Genomic DNA, 23,479 nt, shown 5'->3' with positions numbered 1-23,479 from the left:
AACATCAGCAGGGGACTGTCAGAGGAGGAGCTGAGGGATGCTCCAGCCAGGTGACAGTGCTGAGCTGGGTCCAGCATTCCCCGGGCTGCCCACGGGCCTCTGCTGATGCAGCAGCAGTGGAAAGGGAAAACAGCCCATGGAAACGACAGCAGGAGGCCTCCCAACTCCTGGCACTCCAAGGAGAAACGACAATTTTCTAGCCGGCCCAGCTGGAGCACCCAGAACGTTTTTCAGTTGGGAATTGACACAATGTGGGATTACACAACCCTGCGTTGGGACACGGGACCCAACCACCCGGGAGCCTCCTTCCACTCCCCTGCACTCCAAAAGTGATCCGTGATGGAAATATCAACAGCTTCCTTATTTCTGCAAACACCTACAATGATTAAAACTGCAGCCCAGCACGTTATCCCTCAGCACAGGCAAGGGAAAAAATTAGATTATGTCCCACGAACTCTCTCCGCCCAGCACAGATTAAAAAGAATAAATAAACAAACCAACAGTGCTTGGCATGAAGGCATATGAGGTAATGCAAAGCCCGGCAGCTCAGGTGAGATACCAATTTCAATTTTAAACCTCACTTTTGATAAATATTATCATTCATAAGTATAAAAACAGTATGGTAGGAGTGAGGAGGCAGAGCGAGCCCCAGGAGTTCTGAGATGCTGCAGTAGAAAAGCCTCCGTCGAGAACAGGATGGAAAATAAATCAATTTATCATCTAGCCATGAACAATAAATATCATTAAGAGCACATAAGAAAAAACGGGTATAAATCTCTGGCTTTCCAGTCCTGGGCGCATTTAAAGGGACACAGGGACATCCCAGGGACCCTGAGGGATCACAGGATCCCTGTAAGGGAACACTCACGGTCTGGGTAAAGGGACACAGGCACATTCTGGGAACCCTGGCAGGGATCCCTGGATCCCTAAGGGACACAAGGACACCCAGGGGACCCAGCGCGGGATCGGTTCCTGGATCCCGAAGGGACACAGGTACAACCCAGGAACCCTGCGAGGGATCCCGGGAGATGCCCCAGCCCGGGCGGGGACACGGCGGGTGCCGGGGCCACCGCAACTCTCCTCACCGCCGGTGTCGAATTACGCAAGGCATCCCTCCGTCTATCGCGACACAGGCCCGCGCCACGAGGGGACGGTGACGTCGGGGCAACCGGGGGATCTCGGGGGCCCCCTTCGGAGTCGGCGGCCGCCGGGTCCACCCGTCGCCCTTGCCCCTCACAGGCACCGCCGAGGCCGCGCTTACCGTCCGTGCCCTGGGCCCGAGGTGGGTGGCGCGGTCGGAACCGGGGTGCCTCGGCCCGCGCCGCTCCCGGGTCCCCTCACGGCCCCTCACGATCCCCGCCCGCCTCCACGTCGCCGGCCCTGCCCCGCTGCGCGTGCGCGAGGCCCGCGCGGGGCGGTGCGCGAGGCACCACGGGAGTTGTAGTTCGTGACGGGCGGGGCGGCCATGACACCTCCCGTGTCAGCCCTGAGCTGATCCCCAGCGTGGGCAGCAGGGCAGGGGGATCCTGCCCCTGTGCCCCTGGGCTCAGGTGAGAGCCCACCTGCAGAGCTGCCCCAGCCCCGGCTCCAGCAGCACAAGGAGCTGGAGCTGCTGCAGCCAGTGCAGAGGAGGCCACGGAGCTGCTGCCAGGGCTGGAGCCCCTCTGCTCTGGAGCCAGCCTGGCACAGCTGGGGCTGTTCAGCTGCACCAGAGAAGCTCCAGGGACACCTCAGAGCCCCTGCCAGGGCCTCCAGGGGCTCCAGGAGAGCTGCACGGCCCCTGGGGACAAGGCAGGCAGGGACAGCACCCAGGCAATGGCTCCCACTGCCAGAGGGCAGGCACAGATTCTGGCACATTGGGAATTAGGAATTGCTGGCTGGGAGGGTGGGCAGGCCCTGGCCCAGGGTGCCCAGAGCAGCTGTGGCTGCCCCTGGATCCCTGGCAGGGCCCCAGGCCAGGCTGGATGGGGCTTGGAGCAGCCTGGGACAGTGGAAGGTGTCCGTGCCCATGGGATGAGCTTTGAGGTCCCTTCCATCCCAAACCATTCTATGATTCATTCTGATTCTCTCCTCTGCATCCCACATTTTCAGTGCGACTTGAGGTAAGCCCAGCGAATGGGACCAGCAGTGAATGTCTGAGGGTGGGATGATTTACCAGGCCCCATCCTGCCCTCGTGCTGCTTAAACTCATTGTTTCTCCAAGGGTAACCTCCAAAGTGGGGCTTGTGCCATCAGCAGCAGGTTCCAAGGTACCTTGACTCGTTAAAAGGGAAACTCTTCCCAGTCTTGTCCTGAGTTTATTCCCACATTCCACTTGGTCCATGACAGCAAATAGCCAGCCGGGCTGTTCCCCATCCCTGTCCCTGGGCAGTGCATGCCAGCAGCAGGTCTGCAAACAGCAGCAGCTCTGCAAACAGCACCGTGGGTGTAGCCCTGAGCAAACACTGCCACATTACAGCTCTGGGGCCCGGCCCTGCTCACACAGCGCTGGGTGGCAATGGCTGTGCCCACAGGGCCGCGGCCTGGCCAGCAGCACGGCTGTGCAACGCTGTGTGACAAAATGCAAAGGTTTTGTACAGCAACCCCCGTGCCAAAAACAAGCATTGGGGGTTATAAACACATCTATTCACAATGTGGCAATTTGTGTTTCACTGTCATCCCAAGGACAGGTTGGTTGGGCAGGGCTTGGAGCGGCCAGGGATAGTGGAAGGTGTCCTGAGGGTTTGACAGGAAGAGATTTAAGGCCACATCCAACCCAAACCATTCCGTGATTCTAAAACAACAGTGAAATAAAGATACAGGACTATTACCTAAAAGCATTTCTAATACAAAATAATAATGGCAAACATGGCCTTCTAGAGCTTTTCAATTAAATTACTGCAACCAGGTTCACAGAAAACAGGAATAATGGCAGCCTGTTACAACCAAAATATGATTTGGTTCAGCAAGCATTGCTCTAACTGCACAAAGATAATCCCTTCTTTCAAGTCTCAGGCAGTTTAATGAAACAGTCATTTCTCACTGAAGGAGATTTTAGTTAACCTAAGTGTAAATTAAATTTCTCTTCATTTCCTCCACCTGCAGCCTCTGCAGACACTGTTCTTTCAGCAATAATGTTCTCCATTGTACAGAAATCATGAAGGAATGACCCAGAGGACTGAACCTCTGCAGCATGTCCAACAGCTCCCGGAATTCAGCTGGGACATGATTGCTCCATCTGGGCAATAACAGCATAATGTGCTACTGTCATTAGATCAGAATTTATTTTCAGTTTAGACATTCTCAGCAGCTGATCATGTGCAGTTTAACATGCCAGAATTTCCTTTCCTGTCAGGATCAGGCCATCAAAATAATAACATAAAATTAATTCATTTTATTTAAGAATTTTTGGTGTATATTTGCATTTTTAAAATATGTTTTTCAACTAACTTCTTGGCATCCAGCAATTTGTGCAAACCAACACACAGAAGGTACCGTTAAGACCTTCTCATTAAGAAAAAAATACTTGAAATTAGTTGATTTGAATAATATTTTTTCAAATACTGAGTTATTGATCTTTCCTCAATAGTATTTAAATAAAGCCAGACAGGTTTAATGCTGAAGAACTTAGGACTAGATTTGCAGTTCTTTGGTCCCCTAAAGATGCCAACTTTGACATTTTTTAAAAGTCTTCAGTGTAAATGGAGCTGCTACTTGGTCTAGGGAACTCTGCTAGATGTCCACGTGCCACCATCGGGTGCCTAAACCTTTTGTAAATCTTGTTTTTAGCGAGTAACAAGCACGTGGGAATTTTCTCAGTTAAATTCAACTCACTTGATCAATATTATTCTGTCACATGAGGATTTCCTTAATATCTGCCTGCTTGTTTTCCTTAAAGAAGGCTTTGTGCACTCCCTTGCGTCCCTGCAGATGATCTCATGCACTCCAGCCCAGACCTGGGCCTTTGCTTTCACTCGGTTTTCATTTAACTATTCGCAACACAACAGGATTATTGACCTATTCTTGCAAAAGAATAGGGGCAGAAGAGTTATAACACAAATCTCCCGACAGGACTTCCAGTGAAGTGCCTCGCACAGAAAGTTTTGTGATGTAGATTGCTCCCTTTAGGGTTTAACTGCAGCTCATAAAAGCAGTGGAACACCATTCCAGAGACCATAAACCTGTAATCTTACTTACATCATCTGCCTGTTTTCCTTTTTGCAGCTTTTTCAGAAGGCCTGGTGTTTAAATATGGTGCTGGCACAAAGTTGGAAGCCTGGTGCTGCAGCCTAATTTACTATACACTTTATTTTCTCTTTTATTGTTCAATGCATTTTCTTTTGTAATAATATCCTAAATAACTAAAAAAAAAAATTATGCAGACTTCATAAATTGAAATAATACATTTACAATTTAAAGGAGTCCCAGTAAAGCTCTTGCTCTACTTTTTGTTGTGTTCCCAGCTGTTTAGACGTGGATATACTCTAAAATTGTGGCCTATTTATGAGATGCCCAGCATATTAAAACAGAATGGAAGAGACAATCTCTTCTGCAATGCTCAGGATCTCAGAACACAAATTCTTGTTTAGCTGAAGAGCTGCAGATTGGACTGGGCGTGACTGAGGCAGCTCCAGTGCTGGGGACAGCTCTGGGCCCTCAGCACAAGGGAGACACCGAGGGGCTGGAGCGTGTCCAGGGCAGGGAACGGAGCTGGGGAAGGGGCTGGAGCCCCAGGAGAGGCTGAGGGAGCTGGGAAGGGGCTGAGCCTGGAGCAAAGGAGGCTCAGGGGGGCCCTTGTGGCTCTGCACAGCTCCTGACAGGAGGGGACAGCCGGGGGGAACAGGGACAGGAGCAGAGGGAATGGCCTCAGGCTGGGCCAGGGCAGGCTCAGGGGGGATGGCAGGAATAATTTCTCCATGGAAAGGGAGGTCAGGAATTAGAAGGGGCTGCCCAGGGAAGTGTTGGAGTTCCCATCCTGGAGGTGTCCATGTGTAACACTCAGTGCTCTGGGCTGGTGACAAGGTGGGGATTGGTCACAGGTTGGACTCACTGGTGTTTTCCAACCTAAATGATCCTGGGATTCAGAGATCTAGGAGGAAGCTGCAATACACTGATCCAATGGGGGGTTATGCTCCAAAGATGCAATTACATACTCGGGTCTGAACAGAGTTTACTGCTTAAGGAAGAGAAAGAGCATTAATCAAGGCCTGACACAGAGGCATCTGTGCCTGAGCTCACTGCAAAGTCACGGCTGTGGCTGCAGGGGCACAGGATCTGTGAACACTGCAGAGCCATTCACACCAGGTCTGACCAAACCAGGCACTGGCAGGAAACGAGGCACCTCACCAAGGGCAGCAGGCAAAATTAGATACCAGAGTAATTAACTAACTGCTGAGAGAAATCACGGCCACCAGAATAACACTGGACCACAGTGACAAGTCAGGGACTGCCCATATAAAAAGTGCATTTTTAGGCCTGCCTGAGAGAGGATTTTATGGAAATTAAATCATAAAGAATAATTAAAAACTGCTGAAATGGTTTAGTTTTGAATCTTTTAAAGAGCTCTCTGGTCTGGCAGACAGGGAAAAGCAGGAATTACCACTTTTATTCCTTACTAAGCACAGACACTTAAAACGCTTCACGGCTGAGATGCAGCTCAGCAGCAGAATCCATCTTGCCAGGAAGAGGCAAAGTCTGCCCAGCTCATTTTATCATGAACTCAGTTATTTTAGGGCTTCCTTCTGCCTGGGGCCTGTCTCCAGGTTTTCAAACATTTTGTCACCACTTGAAGTGTTTATAGCTCTGAACACTAAGAATTCTGTGATTCTGTGCAATAATTGCATGAAGCGACTTATTTTTAAGTAAAATCCCGGTTTATTATAATGAAAATTCCACAAGCATGGTAAAGAGGTTTTAAGTGGATGCTGAGTTTTTTTTTAAAGCCAGAACTTCGCCATTATAAATCACTACAACAGAACATAAAGCAACATTCTCTTGCATCATGCCTCAGGGAAAAAAAAGGTATAATATTTCAAGGAAAATAATTAAGGAAAGTATCACATCAAGACTTTCTGCTTTTAGTAAGCCAAGTAAATTTTCTATGCGGCATAACTCCTCTAGCTCATCCATACACTTGACATGAAAAATTTAAATTCTCCATAGATAAATTATGAGCTTTTGTTGTCACAATGCAGTCCACAGTTCTTCACCAGGAACAGATAAAGCCTTTAAGGTGAAAGCCTCAAGTACTGCACTAGCACTTAGTGACATCAAGATGATAAGATACATTTGCCTTCCATAGACAGATTTATTCTTACGTTATTTAACCTAAACTCTAATCACACCAAACAGATGGCAGATGAAAAGTAGTTCCAGCGAGAAAAATACAAGAACATCAGCTTTCAAATATTTTAAATAAACAAACAGCTGCCATTTTAGTGGCAAAAGAGACTCTCCTGCAAGCAATTAAGTTTTTTATTAGGCTAAAATGTGCAAAGAAAAAAAGTCTCAAATTGAGAGGAATATCAGCAGTTCATACTGGACATGAGGAAATAAAATCCTCAGGAATTAACTCCTTCAAGCTGTTTTCTTGTCATACACTGCAGCAGATCCCTTTGCAGGACTTCCATTTACAATGCCATTGCTTTCCATCTGCAAACAAAAAACAGTGCCATTAATGAGATGTCAAATTAGAACTTCACATCTAAAACAGGAACAGCTGGTGACAAAAATGGCTTTTAGAAGCCAGGCCAGCAAAGATGTGTGGAGAAATATTGAGCAAGAACAAAAAGTGGTGGTGTCTGTGTAGATTTACAAATAATTATTGTTTCAGGGGGAAGGGAGGAATGAGAGCAGCGACAATATTTACAAGTCTATATTGTGACAGAAGATAAATAATAAAAGCATAATTTATATGCACTAAGCATCCTCCCCCATTACAAGTGGCAGAGCTGGCTGAAGAAATGGGCTGGTTTTAATTTCTGCTTGTGACTTGCCAGATATTTGACTTTTTTCTTTGAAAGAACAGGCAACTGTTAAAAAAAATTAATTAAGCTGTTTCAGGATACTGGCACAAGTCATCCAAGACCAGAAGAAGCAACTATTATACTAACTATATCTTGAAGCACCGATTCCTAGCTAGCACAGTAGTGGTAATTGCTGTTCCCAAGAAAACAGCCACCAAAATATCTGTAAACACACCCAGCTGTTCATCCTCCTGAGCTACCACTGGGTGGCTCACCCCGGAGCTTCCCCGCTTAGGTAGGTGAATTAATCTTACTTTATGGCCCCCAGGTCCATCCTCCTGGTCTCTCTTGGCAGCTGCAGGTCCCCGGGAGTCCCCAGTGCTGCCTCCTGGCCCCTGCTTGGTGCCTGGTGGCTCCTGCACTGCTTTCTTGGGCCAGACACGCTTGATGAAGGGGGCGACCATGGGGTAGATGTAGGGCTCCAGAAACTTCTTGTAGACCCAGAGCAGAACAGGGATCACGATGCAGGGAATGCACACCATGGCTCCCTCCTGTGCTGGGACAGAGATGGTGTGGGGGTGGGAAAAACAGCTTAGGTGGGAGCGTTTGTGCGCCACAAACCTGAGAAAACACTATTTACAAAGTAAATAAAATCCATATTTCGTATTCAAACGTAGATTATTCTGAAATTATTAAGCAGCTGCTAAAGCTTCAAAAATGTTGTGTGTTCCACTGTTATAAAGCTTCCAACAAAGGGAACATTCTTGCCATTTTAACAAAAAAACCAAACCATTTTGCTATTAATTCATTAGTCCTACAGATGCAACTAAGGAAAACAAATTCAGGAAATAAGAGTTTTTGCTTAAGCCACACAAAAAACAGTTTAAGCAGCAAGCTGCCAGTATTAGCCCAGTTCCCACTATATTATGAGTCCAAAGGGTTTGTTTTGCTCAACTCACTTTTATTTAAGGAGAAACTAAACAGCAGAAAGCAAATCCATCCAATGAGTTGCTACCACTGAAGGGCAGGACAGTGGAAAAGGGGAAAAAATTCCAATCAGGATTTGACAGAATTAGCACATGGGTTACTTTCTTCCTGCTGCCCTCACTTGATCCCACACCAGCCCCATACAATTAACAGTTGGAAAATGAACCATGACCTCTCTCTGAAACCCCACAAGTCATCAAAATTCACACCTTGGGATCTATGCCAAAAAAAAAAAAAAAAAAGCAGAAAAGCAAAGCAAGGAGCAGAAAGGTCCAGCTGGGAGAGGAAGCAGTTAATCAGGGCTGGACCTGTCCCTGCCAGTGCTGACAGCAATACATTAGACACACTCTGCTGCCACACAACTTTGCCCTTCACAGTCCCCCTCTCTAGGCTGCTGACATCTCAATTCTCACACCAAGAAGCAAAACAAAAGCTTTCCAAGATGGAGAATGAAAAGGCAGTTGTGCACACCTCACTAGGGACCAGTTTTGCTTTTTATTTGATGTTATCCTGAAGATTTTTATCGCTGTGGAAAAGCAGAATATCAATTTCCAGTTGACTGCTTCCAGGTTCTGCTCTGGCTGCTTCAAATACACTTTAAATCTACTCTCTGGGTCTGAGAGGAATCTTACATTGAAACAACACAAATGAGGTAACCCTTTAAATCTATTAAAAATATATATATTTCAGATACTGTCTCCACTAGAATTTCCTAAATATTAAATTTGCAGAAAAATGTGGATTCATCCAGCAGCTGAAGAACATGGCTGGAGGGAATACCTCAGGCTGTAGAATCATTACAGAATTATGGAATTATTTGGGTCACAAGAGAGCTTCAAAATAATTTCCTTCTATTCCCTGCCATGGGCAGGGACAGCTCCCACTGTCCCAGGCTGCTCCCAGCCCCATCCAGCCTGGGCTGGGGCACTGCCAGGGATCCAGGGGCAGCCACAGCTGCTCTGGGCACCCTGGGCCAGGGCCTGCCCACCCTCCCAGCCAGCAATTCCTAATTCCCAATGTGCCAGAATCTGTGCCTGCCCTCTGGCAGTGGGAGCCATTGCCTGGGGGCTGTCCCAAGGAACATAGCCCGTGTTGTGCTGCCTCTGCAGCCGCTTCGTGTCCAAAATACTCCTGCCCAAAAACCATCCCTACCTCCGCCTGATGCACCAGCGATCCCTGGGATCAGCGTGGAACACCGTCCTGACGAATTCCTCCGGTGTCCTGGCGACGCTCGGCCAGCTGTTTAGCAAGGACAATAAACAAAAAGGAGAAAAGCGGAGTGAGGGGGCGGCCGGGCAGGTGATGTCCTGCGGCGGGCGGTGCCGCTGCCCTCGGTGAGCCCCGGCACGGAACGCGCTCACTGACGGGCAAACCTCGGCACGGCACGGCTCGGCTTTGTTCCCAGCGCCCGGAAAACGCCGCAGCGGCAAACCCGCCGGGTTCTCCCCGTTTTCCATAAAGGATGAGGAGCCCGGGAGGCGGCCTGATGTCAGGTGTTGCCGTTCCGCTCTCCGGGGGCGGCTGGGGCCGGTGCAGCCCGTGAGCCCCCGGCTAGCGGCGTGGCCAGGCGGCGTGGGCCGGGCGGGGCGGGGGGCAGGCAGGGTGAGGCGGGGTGTGGGGAAGGAACCATTCCCTGCTCCCGGGGCTCCGCACCCACCTGCGCCCGCACCGGAACGGCCCCGCGCTTCCGGGGCGGCGCTTCCGGCCAATGGCCGTCGGCAGCGCGCGTCACGTGACATGCCAGGCCCCGCCCCACCCGCGCGGACGGGCACGCGGACCGGGTTCCCGATTATCCCGGATCGGGGACGGGGGGAAATGTGGGATGGCCCGGCAGCCAGCGGGAACACGCGGCCCGGCTTGGAGGGCCGATGTCGGGAAGGAATTGCTGGCTGGGAGGGTGGGCAGGCCCTGGCCCAGGGTGCCCAGAGCAGCTGTGGCTGCCCCTGGATCCCTGGCAGTGCCCCAGCCCAGGCTGGATGGGGCTGGGAGCAGCCTGGGACAGTGGGAGCTGTCCCTGCACATGGCAGGGGTAGCACTGGAGGGGCTTTAAGGTCCCTTCCCAGCCAAACCAATCCCTGATTCTGTAACATTCACTGTCCCTGACCCACAGACACGCCCAGCGCAAGGTCAGAACTTGTAGCAGAGCAACACAATCAATCCACGTTTTAAAAGGTTTTATTTATATACATCTGTCCAAGCAGATTTATTCCCGAGCCATTAGCTTTTGCTTCTTCAGCTTCTTCTGGGAGATCTGGGAAGCAAACACACAAAAAAGAACAGTGAAATGAGACTTCCCAAAACATCTCAAAGTTATCTTTTAGAAGTGCTGCAAACTGTTAGGAATTGTTAATTAGGAATTCCCTCACAAATGATACACTCATCACACCTGCACATTAACAGGAATCCCTACAAGCACTACATCGCTTGCAGGCTCTAAATTTAACTTATTTTCTTGTACACACCCAGGGTTCACACACACAATGCTGTAGCTGCTTTGGGGGAGGTAAGAACCAACCCTCTGTGCAATTAAAAAATGGTTCTCAGGGCATTTTAGTGCTTAATACTTATGTTGGAAATTAAAAAAATGGGGTTGCTCAGAAAAAAATGATTTTTTTTCATGGGCATTCCAAAGGTGTCCTAAGATTGTCATCACAGCAACCCCTCTCTGCCAGCCCCTTGGCTGTCCTGACAGCATCACAGGAGCAGAGCACACAACACAGGGCACACAACACCTGGTACCTTTTTCTTTTGGGCAACTTCCTCCTCTGGCTTGGGCACGATCTGCTCCTTCTCCGTGAGGATCATCTCGATGTGGCACGGGGAGCTCATGTAGGGGTTGATCCTGCCGTGGGCCCGGTACGTGCGCCGGCGCATCTTGGGAGCCTTGTTCACCTGGATGTGCTCGATCACCAGGGAGTCCACATCCAGACCCTGGCACGGAAGGAAATCTGTGAGCCACTTCCATCCTTAAATAATTAATTTCTGCAGCAAAAATGTGAGGAATCACCCCAGACACTGCTGCTGGTGAATGAAACACCCAGGCCTAGTGATGCTATGGAGCTCAGGGTTTTCCAAGGATTCAGCACTGACACAGCCAGGCTTGGTGGTGCCATGGAGCTCAGGGTTTTCCAAGGATTCAGCACTGACACAGCCAGGCTTGGTGGTGCCATGGAGCTCAGGGTTTTCCAAGGATTCAGCACTGACACAGCCAGGCTTGGTGGTGCCATGGAGCTCAGGGTTTTCCAAGGATTCAGCACTGACACAGCCAGGCTTGGTGGTGCCATGGAGCTCAGGGTTTTTCAAGGATCTGCCAATGGAACTGCTATTCTTGGCAGTGTGGTGGAGACGAGGACTTACCAAAACAAGGAGGATTTAAAATGACAAAGTCCAGCCCCCACACATCACAAATAATTTAAAATTGTGCTGATGGCTCCTTGTCTATGGTTAATTCATGGCTATTCAAAGGTGTATTACTCCAACACTGCCAACAAAGCTACCAGACTAAGCACTGTAACAAAGACAGCAACTGACCATATCAGTTATTGATTTTACAGATTTCAGATTTTGAGATATCTGAACAGCCCTTTTGTGTGAAATTTTTTAATTTAGTATTTCCCTGTAAAAAACTGCTGCTGCCATTTAACTTGAGGAACACACACAGCCTGCTTTAAACAGGGAGCCACACCAAACCCTCCCTACAATTCAGGGTTGTGGATGAAGCAGGTGGGAAAAGGCTCTCCAGGTCAGTGATAGCCAGGCCAGGGATGCTGAGAGAGGGCTTGACACCACTGCTTTGTGCTAACACCCACCTTGAGCTCAGCGTTGCTCTCTGCATTCTTCAGCATGTGCAGCAAGAACTCCGCGCTCTTCTTGGGCCAGCGGCCCTGCGTCCAGCCCCACTGCTTGGCCTGGAACGGGAGCAAACAATGGGAGTCTGCTTCTGGACTGGTCCACTCCTGTTACCTTCCACACACCTTCAACTTGCCATTACCACAGAAGGGTTTGGCCTGGGGGGAACTACAAAGTTCACTCAGCGTCACCCCCTGCCATGGGCAGGGACAGCTCCCACTGTCCCAGGCTGCTCCAAGCCCCATCCAGCCTGGCCTGGGACACTGCCAGGGATCCAGGGGCAGCCACAGCTGCTCTGGGCACCCTGGGCCAGGGCCTGCCCACCCTCCCAGCCAGCAATTCCTAATTCCCAATGTGCCAGAATCTGTGCCTGCCCTCTGGCAGTGGGAGCCATTGCCTGGGTGCTGTCCCTGCCTGCCTTGTCCCCAGGGGCTGTGCAGCTCTCCTGGAGCCCCTGCAGGCCCTGGCAGGGGCTCTGAGGTGTCCCTGGAGCTTCTCTGGTGCAGCTGAACAGCCCCAGCTGGGCCAGGCTGGCCCTGTGCTGAGGACCCCGTATCTTATGGATATAGATAGATATCTTATGAGTATGGATTAGAATGGATTATTTTCTACTTATTTTGCTGTACAACCAACCCCACAAAATTTAATCCCTTGACTTAATGCTGCCAACTAGATGCAGACACTCCATGGAAATGTATCCTCTGGAATTAACAGCCTTTCCTCCCTCTTGAGCACCCTGGTTCGGTAGAAGATGTCCCTGCCCCTGGCAGGGAACTGGACTGAGATGAGCTCTGTGGACCCTTCCAAGCCAACCACCCCGTGATTCTGTGTTTTAATGCAAGTTTACCATCAGCAATGACAGACTACACCCACACTCTGTCCCCATCCCTTTTCTGTGTTAAGCACCCAGAGGCAAAGGGACTCCCAGGCACTCACCTGGGCGCACCTGCCGACGCCGCCGTTGTAGCGCCGGAAGGGGACGCACTGCTTCTTCAGGGTGACGTCCTTCAGGTACTTGGTGGCCTTGCGGATGTGCATGCCCTTGATGGCCTGCGCCGTCTCTCGGGTGTTCTGCCAACGCAGGGCACAGAGAAAACCTCAAAACAAATCCTCACAGGAGACAGCACCAGCTCAACCACCCCTCTGTCCCCCCTGGATACAATTCTTTCCACTGACTAAAGAATACCCAAGTCTCAGAATGAAAAATGGTTAACATTTTTTTAACTCTGTTACCACTTTTCTAACCCTTGGTATGACTGCCACTACTAAATTTGTGTCTCCAGCACACATCGTTATTTATTTATTTATTTTTAAACTCAGCGGCTAAATCCAGCACGGAAATATCTAACTCTTAATAAAAGTACAATTAATGTACTTATACTATTCATAGCTCCTCCTGTTTGGCCACTAATCTAAAAAGGCAAGATTCGGGTGGATAAATTCTTACTAAAATGTCAAATACAGCACCTCACAAGAACTGATGAAGAAACACTGGGAGAATTGTTAACAATGTTGCTTTCTCTAAAAGAATTGTAAAAGAAGGAAAGGCTCAGAAATAAAAATTAAGGATAAAAGATCGGCCTTTTAGACAGCATTTACTGATTGTGTAAGCCAGCTCTAAGTATAATCCTACCTGTTCATAGTAAAAAAATAAAAAAAAAAGAAAACCAAAGTGAAAACTTGGTATTACACTAAGCAGAAAGTGATCTGCTAAGTTCTGGTTTCATGATTAAATAACACTTCTGAGTTGTTCTCTGCACCTAAGCCTTTTCCAGAGGTACTGAGTTCCTAGTGCCAAACAGCACACAACCAAAGAGTGTAGGAGAAACTAGACAAATTTCACACCAAACACTAGCCCAGCGTCTGATAAATTTACTCCAACTGTTTTGCTGCTGTATTTTGTTATCTGAATTAGACAAGGACGATTTAAGAATCCAGACTCTAATTTTTGTGGATGGAGACCATTACAAGTAGCTGACAGCAGTTCCTTGGTGTTGAAAGAGTAAAAGACACTTGATGTGTCTTTTAAAGGACACTTTTAAAGTGTCTTTTAAAAGAGACTTCCTTAAAAAGAGGAATATTGGGAAGAAATTCGTGGCTGTGAGGGCAAGGAGGCCCTGGCACAAGATGCCCACAGAAGCTGTGGCTGCCCTTGGATCCCTGGAAGTTTCCAGGGCCACGCTGGCCGGGAGCTTAGTCCCTGACCACGGCAGAGGGTGGAAAGAGATTATCCTTACAATCCCTTCCAATCCAAGCCAGTCTGGGCTTATTTTAAAAAATAACAAGGAAAACTAACAAAAACTACGTAGAACAGAAAATGAATTTACGATTCCTGCTCATCACACACCCCTTACCTTGAAATGCACACGCAGGTTAGATCCCCGGGACTTGCATGCTGCAAGAGAGAAAAAAAACACCAAGTTTTAGAATCAAAACCTCACTGGCTTCCGGGAAATCCCGCACGAACTCTCCTAAAAGAGCAACTCACATTTCGTGGGGTTCTCCGGATCCAGGGAGTAGCGCACCATCTTGAGAGCTCAGCTGAAAAACACCAATTAAAACATATTAAACTTCTAGCAGGGCCCGGACTACTCCCCTTACCGCTGCAGCTGCTCAGAATTTACGCATTCTTTTCACAGTTACATCCAAAGGTGTCCTAAGAAAGTCATCATCGCAGCCATGGATTTTCTCAGGCCTGCCACTTCCCCGCATCCGCGCCCGCCCTCCCGCGCTCCATCCCGGGAAATACCGCGGGCGCGGGGCATATCGTAGCGATCCCGGTGTCCGGGACGCCTGTGGCAGCGGGGATGGGGCAGGATGGGGGCGGATGGCGGCGGGTGGCGCGGAACCGGGCCGACCATGGCTGCTCACCTCGGGGCGCCGGCCGCAGAGGAAGAGGAAAGGCGGGGCGCGCCGCCAGCGCGCGCGCGTCTCGCGAGATTTCCGGCGGGGCGCCCCCCGGCTAGCGCTCCGCCCCCAAGATGGCGGGGGGTCTCGCTGTGAGGGTGGTGGGCGAGCTGGCCCGCTCCCTCGCCGAGTCTGTGAATAAAACTTGCTCTGGGGAAGGACATCGCGGCATTCACGCTGCCGTGGGGTATTCAGCCTCAGCTCATGGTGCAGGTGCTTTTAGTGAGGAGATCAGCGTGCAGCTGGCACAGCACCACCGCCCGCCCAAGGGAGGAGATTGCCCCGCGCCGATCCGCGCTGAGCACCTTGAACGCTGTGAGCGGTGTTGGTCACTGCAATATAAGAAAGATATGAAACTGTTAGCGCCAAAGGGATGGCTACGGAAGCGGTGAAGGGGCTTGAGGGGAAGCCGTATGAACGGCAGCCGAGGGCACCTGGTGTGGAGGGCGGGGACTTTTATCGCAGTTATGTCTTTCTCGTGAGGGAAGAGGAAGGTCAGGCATTGATCTCTTCTCTCTGGTGACCACTGACAGGACCCAGGGCACGGCTGGAGCTGTTCCAGGGGGTTTGGGTGGGATATCAGGGAAAGGCTCTGCCCCAGAGGGTGCTGGCCCTGCCCAGGCTCCCCAGGGATGGGCACAGCCCCGAGGCTGCCAGAGCTCCAGGAGCCTTTGGACAGCGCTGCCAGGGATGCCCAGGGTGGGATTGCTGAGGAGCTGGATTCGATGGCCCTTGTGGGTACTTTTCAGCTCAGGGTATTCTGTGGTTCACTTAGTCAGGATCATTCAGGTTGGAAAAGATTTCTGAGTTAATCAAGTCCCAGCTGTGCCCACCATGTCACCAGCCCAGAACTCTCAGTGTCACCAGTCCAGGCGTTCCTTGGACACCTCCAGGGATGGGGACTCCAACACCTCCCTGGGCAGCCCCTTCCAAGTCCTTTCCATGAAGAAATTCCTCCTGACGTTCAACCTGAACCTCCCCTGGCATAACCTGAACCCGTTTCCTCTTGTGCTGTCCCTTGTTGTCAGGGAGCAGAACCCGGCCCCCACCTTGAGAGCACAGAATTGTTACATTTGGTAAAGGCCTTTAAAATAACCGGGTCCAACTCTCACCCCAGCAGCCACCACCGTGTTCACCATTAGATGGCAGCTCAGGATGGGAATAAAAGCAGCACATTGCTCACAGATCTGTCACCGAGACCAGAACGAAGAGATTCATTCACATGTTTATAAACCTCAACTGGTATTTACTGCACCATTATAAAATAATCACAGACTGACTCATTAAAATAAAAGATTTTTCTTTCCCATTTAAGGCAGCATTTGCGACTAGAATTGCTTGGGAAGCCGCTCAGTAAAAGCAAAATATTTCTTGAAAGTGGTGCAGCAAAAGTCCAAAAGTCTCATTGAGAAAAAAATGACAGAATGGGGGAAAAAAAGAGACATATTCCTGAGATGGCAGTAATCTGGTGTGCAGGCACTTCCCCAGCATGAGAGTCTGGGTTTAACTCTGAGTTTAGGAATAAGCAGAGGAAGAACTTGCTGACCATCTAAATCCTATGAACAGGAGGCTGGTTTTGGATCCCTTGTTAAGGCTAAAAAGGCCCAAAGCTCTGCAGCTAGGGTTTTACCCAAATGGGAAGAAGAAAATATTTGAGCTATCACAAATGTTTACCTGGCTAAAAACCGTAAGAGCTCTGGTTGTTACTGCAGCTCTCCATTTACCTGCCTTAAAATGTGCCCTTTCCTTTGGTTTTGGGGAAGCTCTCTGCAAAGTCTCCAAGCAACTTTCAAGCACTAATCTTAAAGCCTGAAACATGCTGGGGTGTGGGCAGATATTTCTTCTCTTTATTGTAGAATCTCAGGATGGTTTGGAAGGAGCCTTAAAGCTCATCCATCCCACCCCCTGCCATGGTCAGGGGCACCTTCCACTGTCCCAGGCTGCTCCAAGCCCCATCCAGCCTGGCCTGGGACACTTCCAGGGATCCAGGGGCAGCCACAGTATGTAGCACACTAAGCTTTCAGGTACAATAAATTAAAACTGGCTAAACCTGGGATCCTCAAACACTCCCACAGCCTTACCCACCACACTGTGGGAATCCCCTCTCTGAGCGCTCCTGAACGCAACTCTTCTTCATCCTTTCTGCCCTTCCCTCTGCACTTTCCTCTGTTTTCTGCTGGGTTTTTACGTGGGAAGCACCTTTACACACAGCTGCTTCTTGGCAGCAGTGCACAAAAGCCAGGAGATGTTCAAGGAAAGCTGGAGAAGAGGTGTGAAACACAAGTACTTGACACATGATGGGGATTGTCACCTGTGTTCATCAATCAAACCCAAGATAAATACATTTTCTGTTTCCCCAGAGGTGGAACTGTTTTGTTCAGCTTCTAAAGGTTTACAGTGGTGGAAGGTTAGCACAGAATCATGGAATATCCTGAGCTGAGAAGGGTTCACCAGGGTCATGGGATCCAACTGCTGGCCCTACACAGACACCACAAAAATCCCAGCCTGTGCATCCCTGCGAGCATTGTCCAAATGCCCCTGGAACTCTGGCAGCCTTGGGGCTGTGACCCCTTTCCTGAGATGTTTTCAGCTTTGTTGGGAGCTTGACAAGAGCTCTCATGGGCAGCCTAGCACATTCCTGGTGCTGGGATCAGGGCTGAGGCAGCTGAGCTTGTGCCCCAGTTGGGATTTCACCGCATTTTTCCCCCACTGCACCACTTGCCTGGGATATTTGGGTTATATGAGTTAACTCCAAAGTGGCTTTCAGATACTAAGCAGAAAATTCAGGCAGGTGAGTCTAAAACTATATTCTTGAAGACTCCTGCATCGGAAGCAAGTGCCTGCTAATTGTACTGGAACCTCAAATCCACAAATCCACAGGGCTTTCCCTCAGGCTCTGCTGCTGCCATCCCTCTTGCTCCCCTCTCTGTACTGCCCAGCCCCAGTGCCTGTGCTGTGCAGGCCCAGGGGGACCTGGCTGTCCCAGCAGGTATGGACAGCAAACACCCAGCTGTGCCTGGACCCAAGCAGAGCCTCTGCTTTGTGCTCTGGGAGCTCCTGCTGGGAACATCCTCCTGTGGAGGGTGGATCTCAATGGTAGCAGAGGCTTCTGCTCTCCTCTGCTCTGGAGCCAGGCTGGAAGAGCTGGAGGTGTCCACCTGCACAAGAGAAGGCTCCAAGCAAAGCCATCTAAAGGGGCGCCAGGAGAGCTGCCCAGGGACTTGGGAAAAGGGCTGGAGGGACAGCACACAGGGAATGGCTTCCCCCACCCAAAGGGCAGGGATAGATGGGGAGCAATTCTTGGCTGTGAGCTTGGGAGGCCCTGGCACAGTTTCCAAGAGCAGCTGTGGCTGCCCCAACCCTGGGAGTGTCCAAGGCCAGGCTGGATGGGGCTTGGACCAGCCTGGATCGACAAGGACCCCTGTCCTTGTCCATGGCAGGGGTGAAGCTGGATGAGCTTTAAAGTCCCTTCCAACCCAAACCAATCACTGATCCTATGATTCTCTCCTCTGGCTGTGCTCCTTGGGCTGGAATGTGGCTGTATCCCTTATCCTGCTGTGGAAAGGCCCAGCAGGCAGTGGGGAGTATTGAGGTACTGAGTGTTGCATCACATAAGTCTTTTTGTGTCTTTAGCTGTGAGTGAGCAAGAGGCCTTATCAGTGCTACTGGCAGCCAAATGTGACAATCAGCCAATGTCCCTGACAGTCCTCATCCCTCCTGACCAGAGGGACAGGTGAGCTCCGTGACTGGCTGGAGTTATGTTTTCTCTGTCTGGGGTTATGTCTTTGTGGCAGCTCTGAAACCACATGGAGTTCATTTCCAGCCAGGGGACCTTCCTGCTCACCTTCCAGCCTGACACTCAGCTCTAGCACACACCTGGGGCAGTCACTTCTAACAGAGGGGCTGATAGCCACAGGAGGGGCTGTGCCAAACCCTGCCACACACAGGAACACTGGGGCTGACTGACCAAGCTTAGCTCTGGCTCACCAAAACACACTCTGTATCTGCTCTTCCACAGGAGAGGGCCTGACCTGTTCTTTGCACTGAATGGAAGCCAATTACTCAAATCTTTTTGTAAGATATCTTGGCATTTCTGTTAGAGACCCAGCTTTTGGAGTCCAAGGGTTATGTGGGGATATTAAACTGTCATTCATGAAATTGCACACAAATAGTTCCTTGTCCTAATGTTTAAGCAGAAAATCTTGAAGACAAAGACATTTTAAATTGAAACCAGCTTGAATGCTGCAAACACTGAGGATTTTCAACCATCAGACAGCCGGCTGTACTTCTGTGAAATCCTCTCTGCTGACCAGCCTACAGTCTCCTGCCCTCCTTGTCCCACATGCTTGGCTCCTCCAGAGGCACAGCTCACCCCACTGTTTGCCTTTTCCTCCCACAGTCAGCAACACAGCAGCATTTGGACACATGGTAGGCAAGTTCTCCAGCTAAAGGCTTTTCCACAAACATCTTGAAATCTACTGACCCAGTCAATGAGTTACAGGAGCAAGCTCATAGAATCACAGAATCATGGAGCGGTTTGGGTTGCAAGAGACTTCAAAGCCCATCCATTCCCACTCCCTGCCATGGAGGGACACACCCCACCATACCAGGTTGCTCCAAGCCCCATCCAGCCTGGCCTGGGGCACTGCCAGGGATCCAGGGGCAGCCACAGCTGCTCTGGGCACCCTGGGCCAGGGCCTGCCCACCCTCCCAGCCAGCAATTCCTTCCCAATATCCCATCTGTCCCTGCCCTCTGGCAGTGAGAAGCCATCCCTGTGTCCTGTCACTCAATGGAAAAGGGGGAAACACACCTCCAAAAGATGGACTGACCTTCATCATGCATCAGTAATTCTGTCTTGATCACTTGGAGAGCTCAGTTATGTTATGTATTCCACCCTGTGACTTTCAAGGAGAGATGCTTCCATAGGGAGTGTCTTACTTAAGGAGGTAAGTTATTTATATGCATATATTTATGAGCATATATCTGTACCTACATATATAACTCACCCTAAGTGCCTCATCTAAAACATGTCAACAAATGAAATGTTTTTGATTCCCCAGGGGTCTTCCTAAAACACAGGCAATTCTTTACACGGAGAGAGTAGCTGCACATCCTGTTTAAATAATTTTTGTCATGTGTATGCTGTACCTAGAGCAGGGGTGAGAAAAGAGTTGAGGAGCTCAGCGTCAGGACAGCTGAATATCTGTGCTCGCCATCACCGCTGCTGGAGCGTGACGCAGTAGCCACAGCACCTTCCCCAGGTGACGCTGGTGGTGACCTCCCTGCCAGGATCATAGTCAAAACAAGGAAAAAACAAAGCACAGCAATCGGTGATGTAGTCTTAATACTAAACTTTTTGGCATGTTGTCCAGAGCTATGGGTTCATCCACCCCCTACACACCCAGCAAGGACGGAATCACTGGTAAAACAAACCTCCTGTGTGATTAAATAACCTTGTAGCTAAAGTTTGTGTTTATTCAGTGCAGTTTTTGACAGCAAACCCATTTACGCAGGTTGTGGAGGTCTATGACTGCTTGTTCCTCACTTTAATGGTCAGGAATGGACAATCTCCATGATGAGTGAATAAAGGCATCATGTAACTGCCTGATCACAAACACTTTCTAGGATAAGTTAATTTCTGGGTTTATATTTGCCTTAACCTGTCTAGATTATAACCAATAAGTAACTGCTTTAAATGTGCTTTTGATTAATGAAACCTAAATTATCCCTGGAATCAGGGATATTGACCACAATTTAGTCACAAATTAAACTATGGGGAATTCTGTTTAAACAAAAGAGAATGCTTGAACCTTGAAGCAGGTGGGCTAGAGACATATCCTGGGCAACCAGCTCCAGCTGACTCTGCCTTGAGCTGCAGGGGGTTGCTGTGGGAAGCCTCCTCTGGCCCTTTCCAGCCTCAGCTTCTCTTGATCTGTGAATCCTGTCACCAATTCTAAAGCTGAGTGTGCTGTGAAACAGAGCCTCAAGCTCCCTTTGTTGCACTGCATCTCCTAAACAAAATGGATCAAAGAATCCTCCCCCCCCTCTGTTATAGTTGTGATTATTAATGTGTCAGTGCTGAGTTGGCAGTTAGACTCAATCACCTAAGAGATATTTTCCACCCTTAAATGATGCCATGATTCTGTAAGTCTGTCAGCTGTTTTTGCAGCTGCCCTGCTCAGGAGCTCCTCTGGATCAGCTGATAAACCCCAACCAAACTCACTTTTCTCTTCTGGGGGCTTCTTCACCCCCCTGCTGGCAGACAAAGCATGCACCTGGGACAGGAGCATCCTCACAGACAGGACCCAGCTTTGCAGAGTTCTGCTCAGAGCTGGGAGATGAGCTTGCATGATGCCTATCAACCTGTGCCAAAGTTTCAGCCAGCAGACAGCTTTCTGTGCATGGCACAGCAAGAAGCAGCAGCCCTGAACATCTGGACTTGACGTCCATAGCACTCTTTGCAGCAGCTTCATTTTTCATCTCAGTGCATGGCTTTTGTGGTCATTCCTTACAATTCTTATCAGAAGAAATTCTTCCCAAGTTTCTGATCCCTCTAGCTCTGATGATTGCAGTGTCTTCCTGTCTACAAGACACAAACAGCTTGGATCCCAAATGTCACCTCTGAGGTCATCCATCCCTCCCATCTTGCTCCATGGCTGTTTTCCAGTCATCCAGCTACTTCCCTCTTTACTATTGCAACAACTCTGACACAAGCCGTCTCTTTCAAAGCTTACACTATCTGTCCAGCTTATTAATCCTCTCTAGCTGCGCTGCCCTCCCCCTCTCCAGCCTCTCCCCTGTGCTCTGCCTGGTCCTTTGCAGCATGGCCAGTCACATGCGGTGCTTGGGCAGGTCATATGATGGGTAGGGACTGCCGGGCTAGGCTGTGGCAGGGGCCCCGAGAGGCAGCACACCTCCAGCTCCCGTCCAGCCCCGGCCATCGGCAGCCCCGTGACTCACTCAGGTGCTGGACCTGCCTCCTGCACGGCAGGGAAGGACAGGCACAAGGAGGTGCACAAGGAGAGTTCCCTTCAGGGAGCTGATTAGTGGGATGGGTCCTGCACCCATATCCCAGACTGGGGACGTGTGCTGCTACTGCTCCCCTGTCCTACCTGCCCAGCAGGCCTCTGCTTAGGGGATGCCACCCTTGCTCTGTAAAGTATATAATAAAATGAAACCCCAGAATGATTTGGGTTGGAAGAGTCCCTCTCATTTCACCCCTCTGCCATGACTTGGGATATATCCCACTAACCCAGGTTGCTCCAGCCTGGCCTTGGACACTCCAGGGATCCAGGGGCAGCCACAGCTGCTCTGGGCACCCTGGGCCAGGGCCTGCCCACCCTCCCAGCCAGCAATTCCTAATTCCCAATGTGCCAGAATCTGTGCCTGCCCTCTGGCAGTGGGAGCCATTGCCTGGGTGCTGTCCCTGCCTGCCTTGTCCCCAGGGGCTGTGCAGCTCTCCTGGAGCCCCTGGAGGCCCTGGCAGGGGCTCTGAGGTGTCCCTGGAGCTTCTCTGGTGCAGCTGAGCAGCCCCAGCTGTGCCAGGCTGGCTCCAGAGCAGAGGGGCTCCAGCCCTGGCAGCAGCTCCGTGGCCTCCTCTGCACTGGCTGCAGCAGCTCCAGCTCCTTGTGCTGCTGGAGCCGGGGCTGGGGCAGCTCTGCAGGTGGGCTCTCACCTGAGCCCAGGGACACAGGGGCAGCATGCCCCACCTTGACCTGCCTGTCACACTGCTGGTGATGCAGCCCAGGGCGTACCTGACCTGTACAGGGAAGCCCTTTTGCTTTTCCCCTGCCCTCACTGCAGTCTTTCTGCTTGTCCGGACTGGGAAGTTCTGGGATGAATGTCTGCAGTATCTACATTACAGACAGGTACATAAGTTCAAGGCACTAAGAAATGCCCCAAACTCTTCCTGATTAATTACAGAGCCTTTGACTCTTCCTAATAAGCTCCACACACTCAATAAACACAATAAATGAGAGAAGTTAGGCAATTAGGAATAAATGGCCAGAAGATGAAACAGAGCCTGATGAGGACCAGCCTCCCATCATCCCATTGCAATCTCTGAAAAGAGATGTTGTAGGTGTCCTTTTCATGGAGACATTGACTAATAAGACTGGATTCAGGGATGGGATAACCAATGAGTTGTCAAAGTAAAATGTGCAACCTGGTGAAAACCAAAATGAGTAATACTGTTGGTGTAAGTAAAGCCAACATCTGACAGAGCACTGGACTCCCTGTATTTCCAATGGTGACTTGAGGCTTTCCCCTACCTCTGGCAGATCCCATCTCTACACTCTGCATGGGTTGCAGAAGACAAATAGTTTAAAGGGTAGGGTAAAGGAAGAACAGAGTGCTGGAGAGCAAATGACACTGACCTCGGTGATACACAGCCACATCTTGTGCAGCTTATTCCTGTCCTCAAGCTGTTTGTCACCCTTTTTCTTCACACAAAGGCTACTGCGTAAAGTCCGTGTTTGTGGTTTAAAATACGATTCCTCTTCAGTCTGTGAATCACAGTGAAATACTGCCACAGGGTCTTCTAAACACCAGCTGAATCAGCAATCAGGACCAGAAATAGATGAAGAATTTCTGTAACTTACACAACAACTGCCCAGGAAGAAACAATTATCCAATATTTGTAGCCATAAAGCCTGGGTACAAATTAACAATAATGGTGAGAACTAATATATGTTTTTATAGGGCTTTGCTAAAGTGAGTAAAGAATTAATTGGTTTTAATAAAAAACTTGTTTACTTTCCAGTGGCCACTGGAAGTGGAGTGGCATGCTCAG

The 23,479-nt window shown here is 50.0% G+C and overlaps 3 protein-coding genes and 2 non-coding genes across 12 annotated transcripts in view; all 5 read right to left on the bottom strand.

Annotated features, from left to right (window-relative positions):
* DYM (dymeclin) overlaps nt 1-1,365 on the bottom strand; it is a 209,830-nt gene extending 208,465 nt beyond the window's left edge. For 3 of the 4 annotated variants that reach the window (XM_063179771.1, XM_063179770.1, XM_063179772.1), the window contains exon 1: nt 1,262-1,364. The gene's annotated coding sequence lies outside the window, so the exon portion shown is untranslated. Of the gene's footprint in view, nt 1-1,261 lie in introns of all 4 variants that reach the window. The other variant, XM_063179768.1, reaches the window with a different exon arrangement.
* A 4,465-nt stretch (nt 1,366-5,830) lies between these two features.
* On the bottom strand, nt 5,831-9,636 carry CZH18orf32 (chromosome Z C18orf32 homolog). Of its 5 annotated transcripts, none has more exons than XM_063180384.1 (5): nt 9,589-9,636; nt 9,084-9,170; nt 7,904-7,961; nt 7,259-7,495; nt 5,831-6,630 (listed from the first exon to the last, which is right to left on the bottom strand). In XM_063180384.1, exons 4-5 carry the CDS (start codon nt 7,484-7,486, stop codon nt 6,556-6,558), a joined length of 303 nt encoding a protein of 100 aa, XP_063036454.1. In that variant the 5' UTR covers nt 7,487-7,495; nt 7,904-7,961; nt 9,084-9,170; nt 9,589-9,636; the 3' UTR covers nt 5,831-6,555. The 5 variants fall into 5 exon arrangements, with proteins under 5 accessions (XP_063036454.1, XP_063036456.1, XP_063036452.1 ...); XM_063180386.1 differs by lacking the exon at nt 9,589-9,636 and adding an exon at nt 9,305-9,482; XM_063180382.1 differs by lacking the exon at nt 7,904-7,961.
* A 454-nt stretch (nt 9,637-10,090) lies between these two features.
* On the bottom strand, nt 10,091-14,411 carry RPL17 (ribosomal protein L17). Its single transcript, XM_063179635.1, has 6 exons — nt 14,269-14,411; nt 14,135-14,175; nt 12,717-12,851; nt 11,741-11,839; nt 10,671-10,862; nt 10,091-10,182 (listed from the first exon to the last, which is right to left on the bottom strand). Exons 1-6 carry the CDS (start codon nt 14,306-14,308, stop codon nt 10,135-10,137), a joined length of 555 nt encoding a protein of 184 aa, XP_063035705.1. The 5' UTR covers nt 14,309-14,411; the 3' UTR covers nt 10,091-10,134.
* Nucleotides 10,521-10,589, bottom strand: LOC134432636 (small nucleolar RNA SNORD58). The gene has a single exon (XR_010031377.1). It is a non-coding gene; the product is annotated as a small nucleolar RNA SNORD58 (small nucleolar RNA).
* Nucleotides 14,389-14,457, bottom strand: LOC134432640 (small nucleolar RNA SNORD58). The gene has a single exon (XR_010031381.1). It is a non-coding gene; the product is annotated as a small nucleolar RNA SNORD58 (small nucleolar RNA).
* Between the last annotated feature and the right edge of the window lie 9,022 nt (nt 14,458-23,479).

This window comes from Melospiza melodia, chromosome Z (assembly GCF_035770615.1).
Source record: "Melospiza melodia melodia isolate bMelMel2 chromosome Z, bMelMel2.pri, whole genome shotgun sequence".
NCBI classification, from domain to species: Eukaryota; Metazoa; Chordata; class Aves; order Passeriformes; family Passerellidae; genus Melospiza; species Melospiza melodia.
This window is presented reverse-complemented; position numbering and strand designations above follow the sequence as displayed.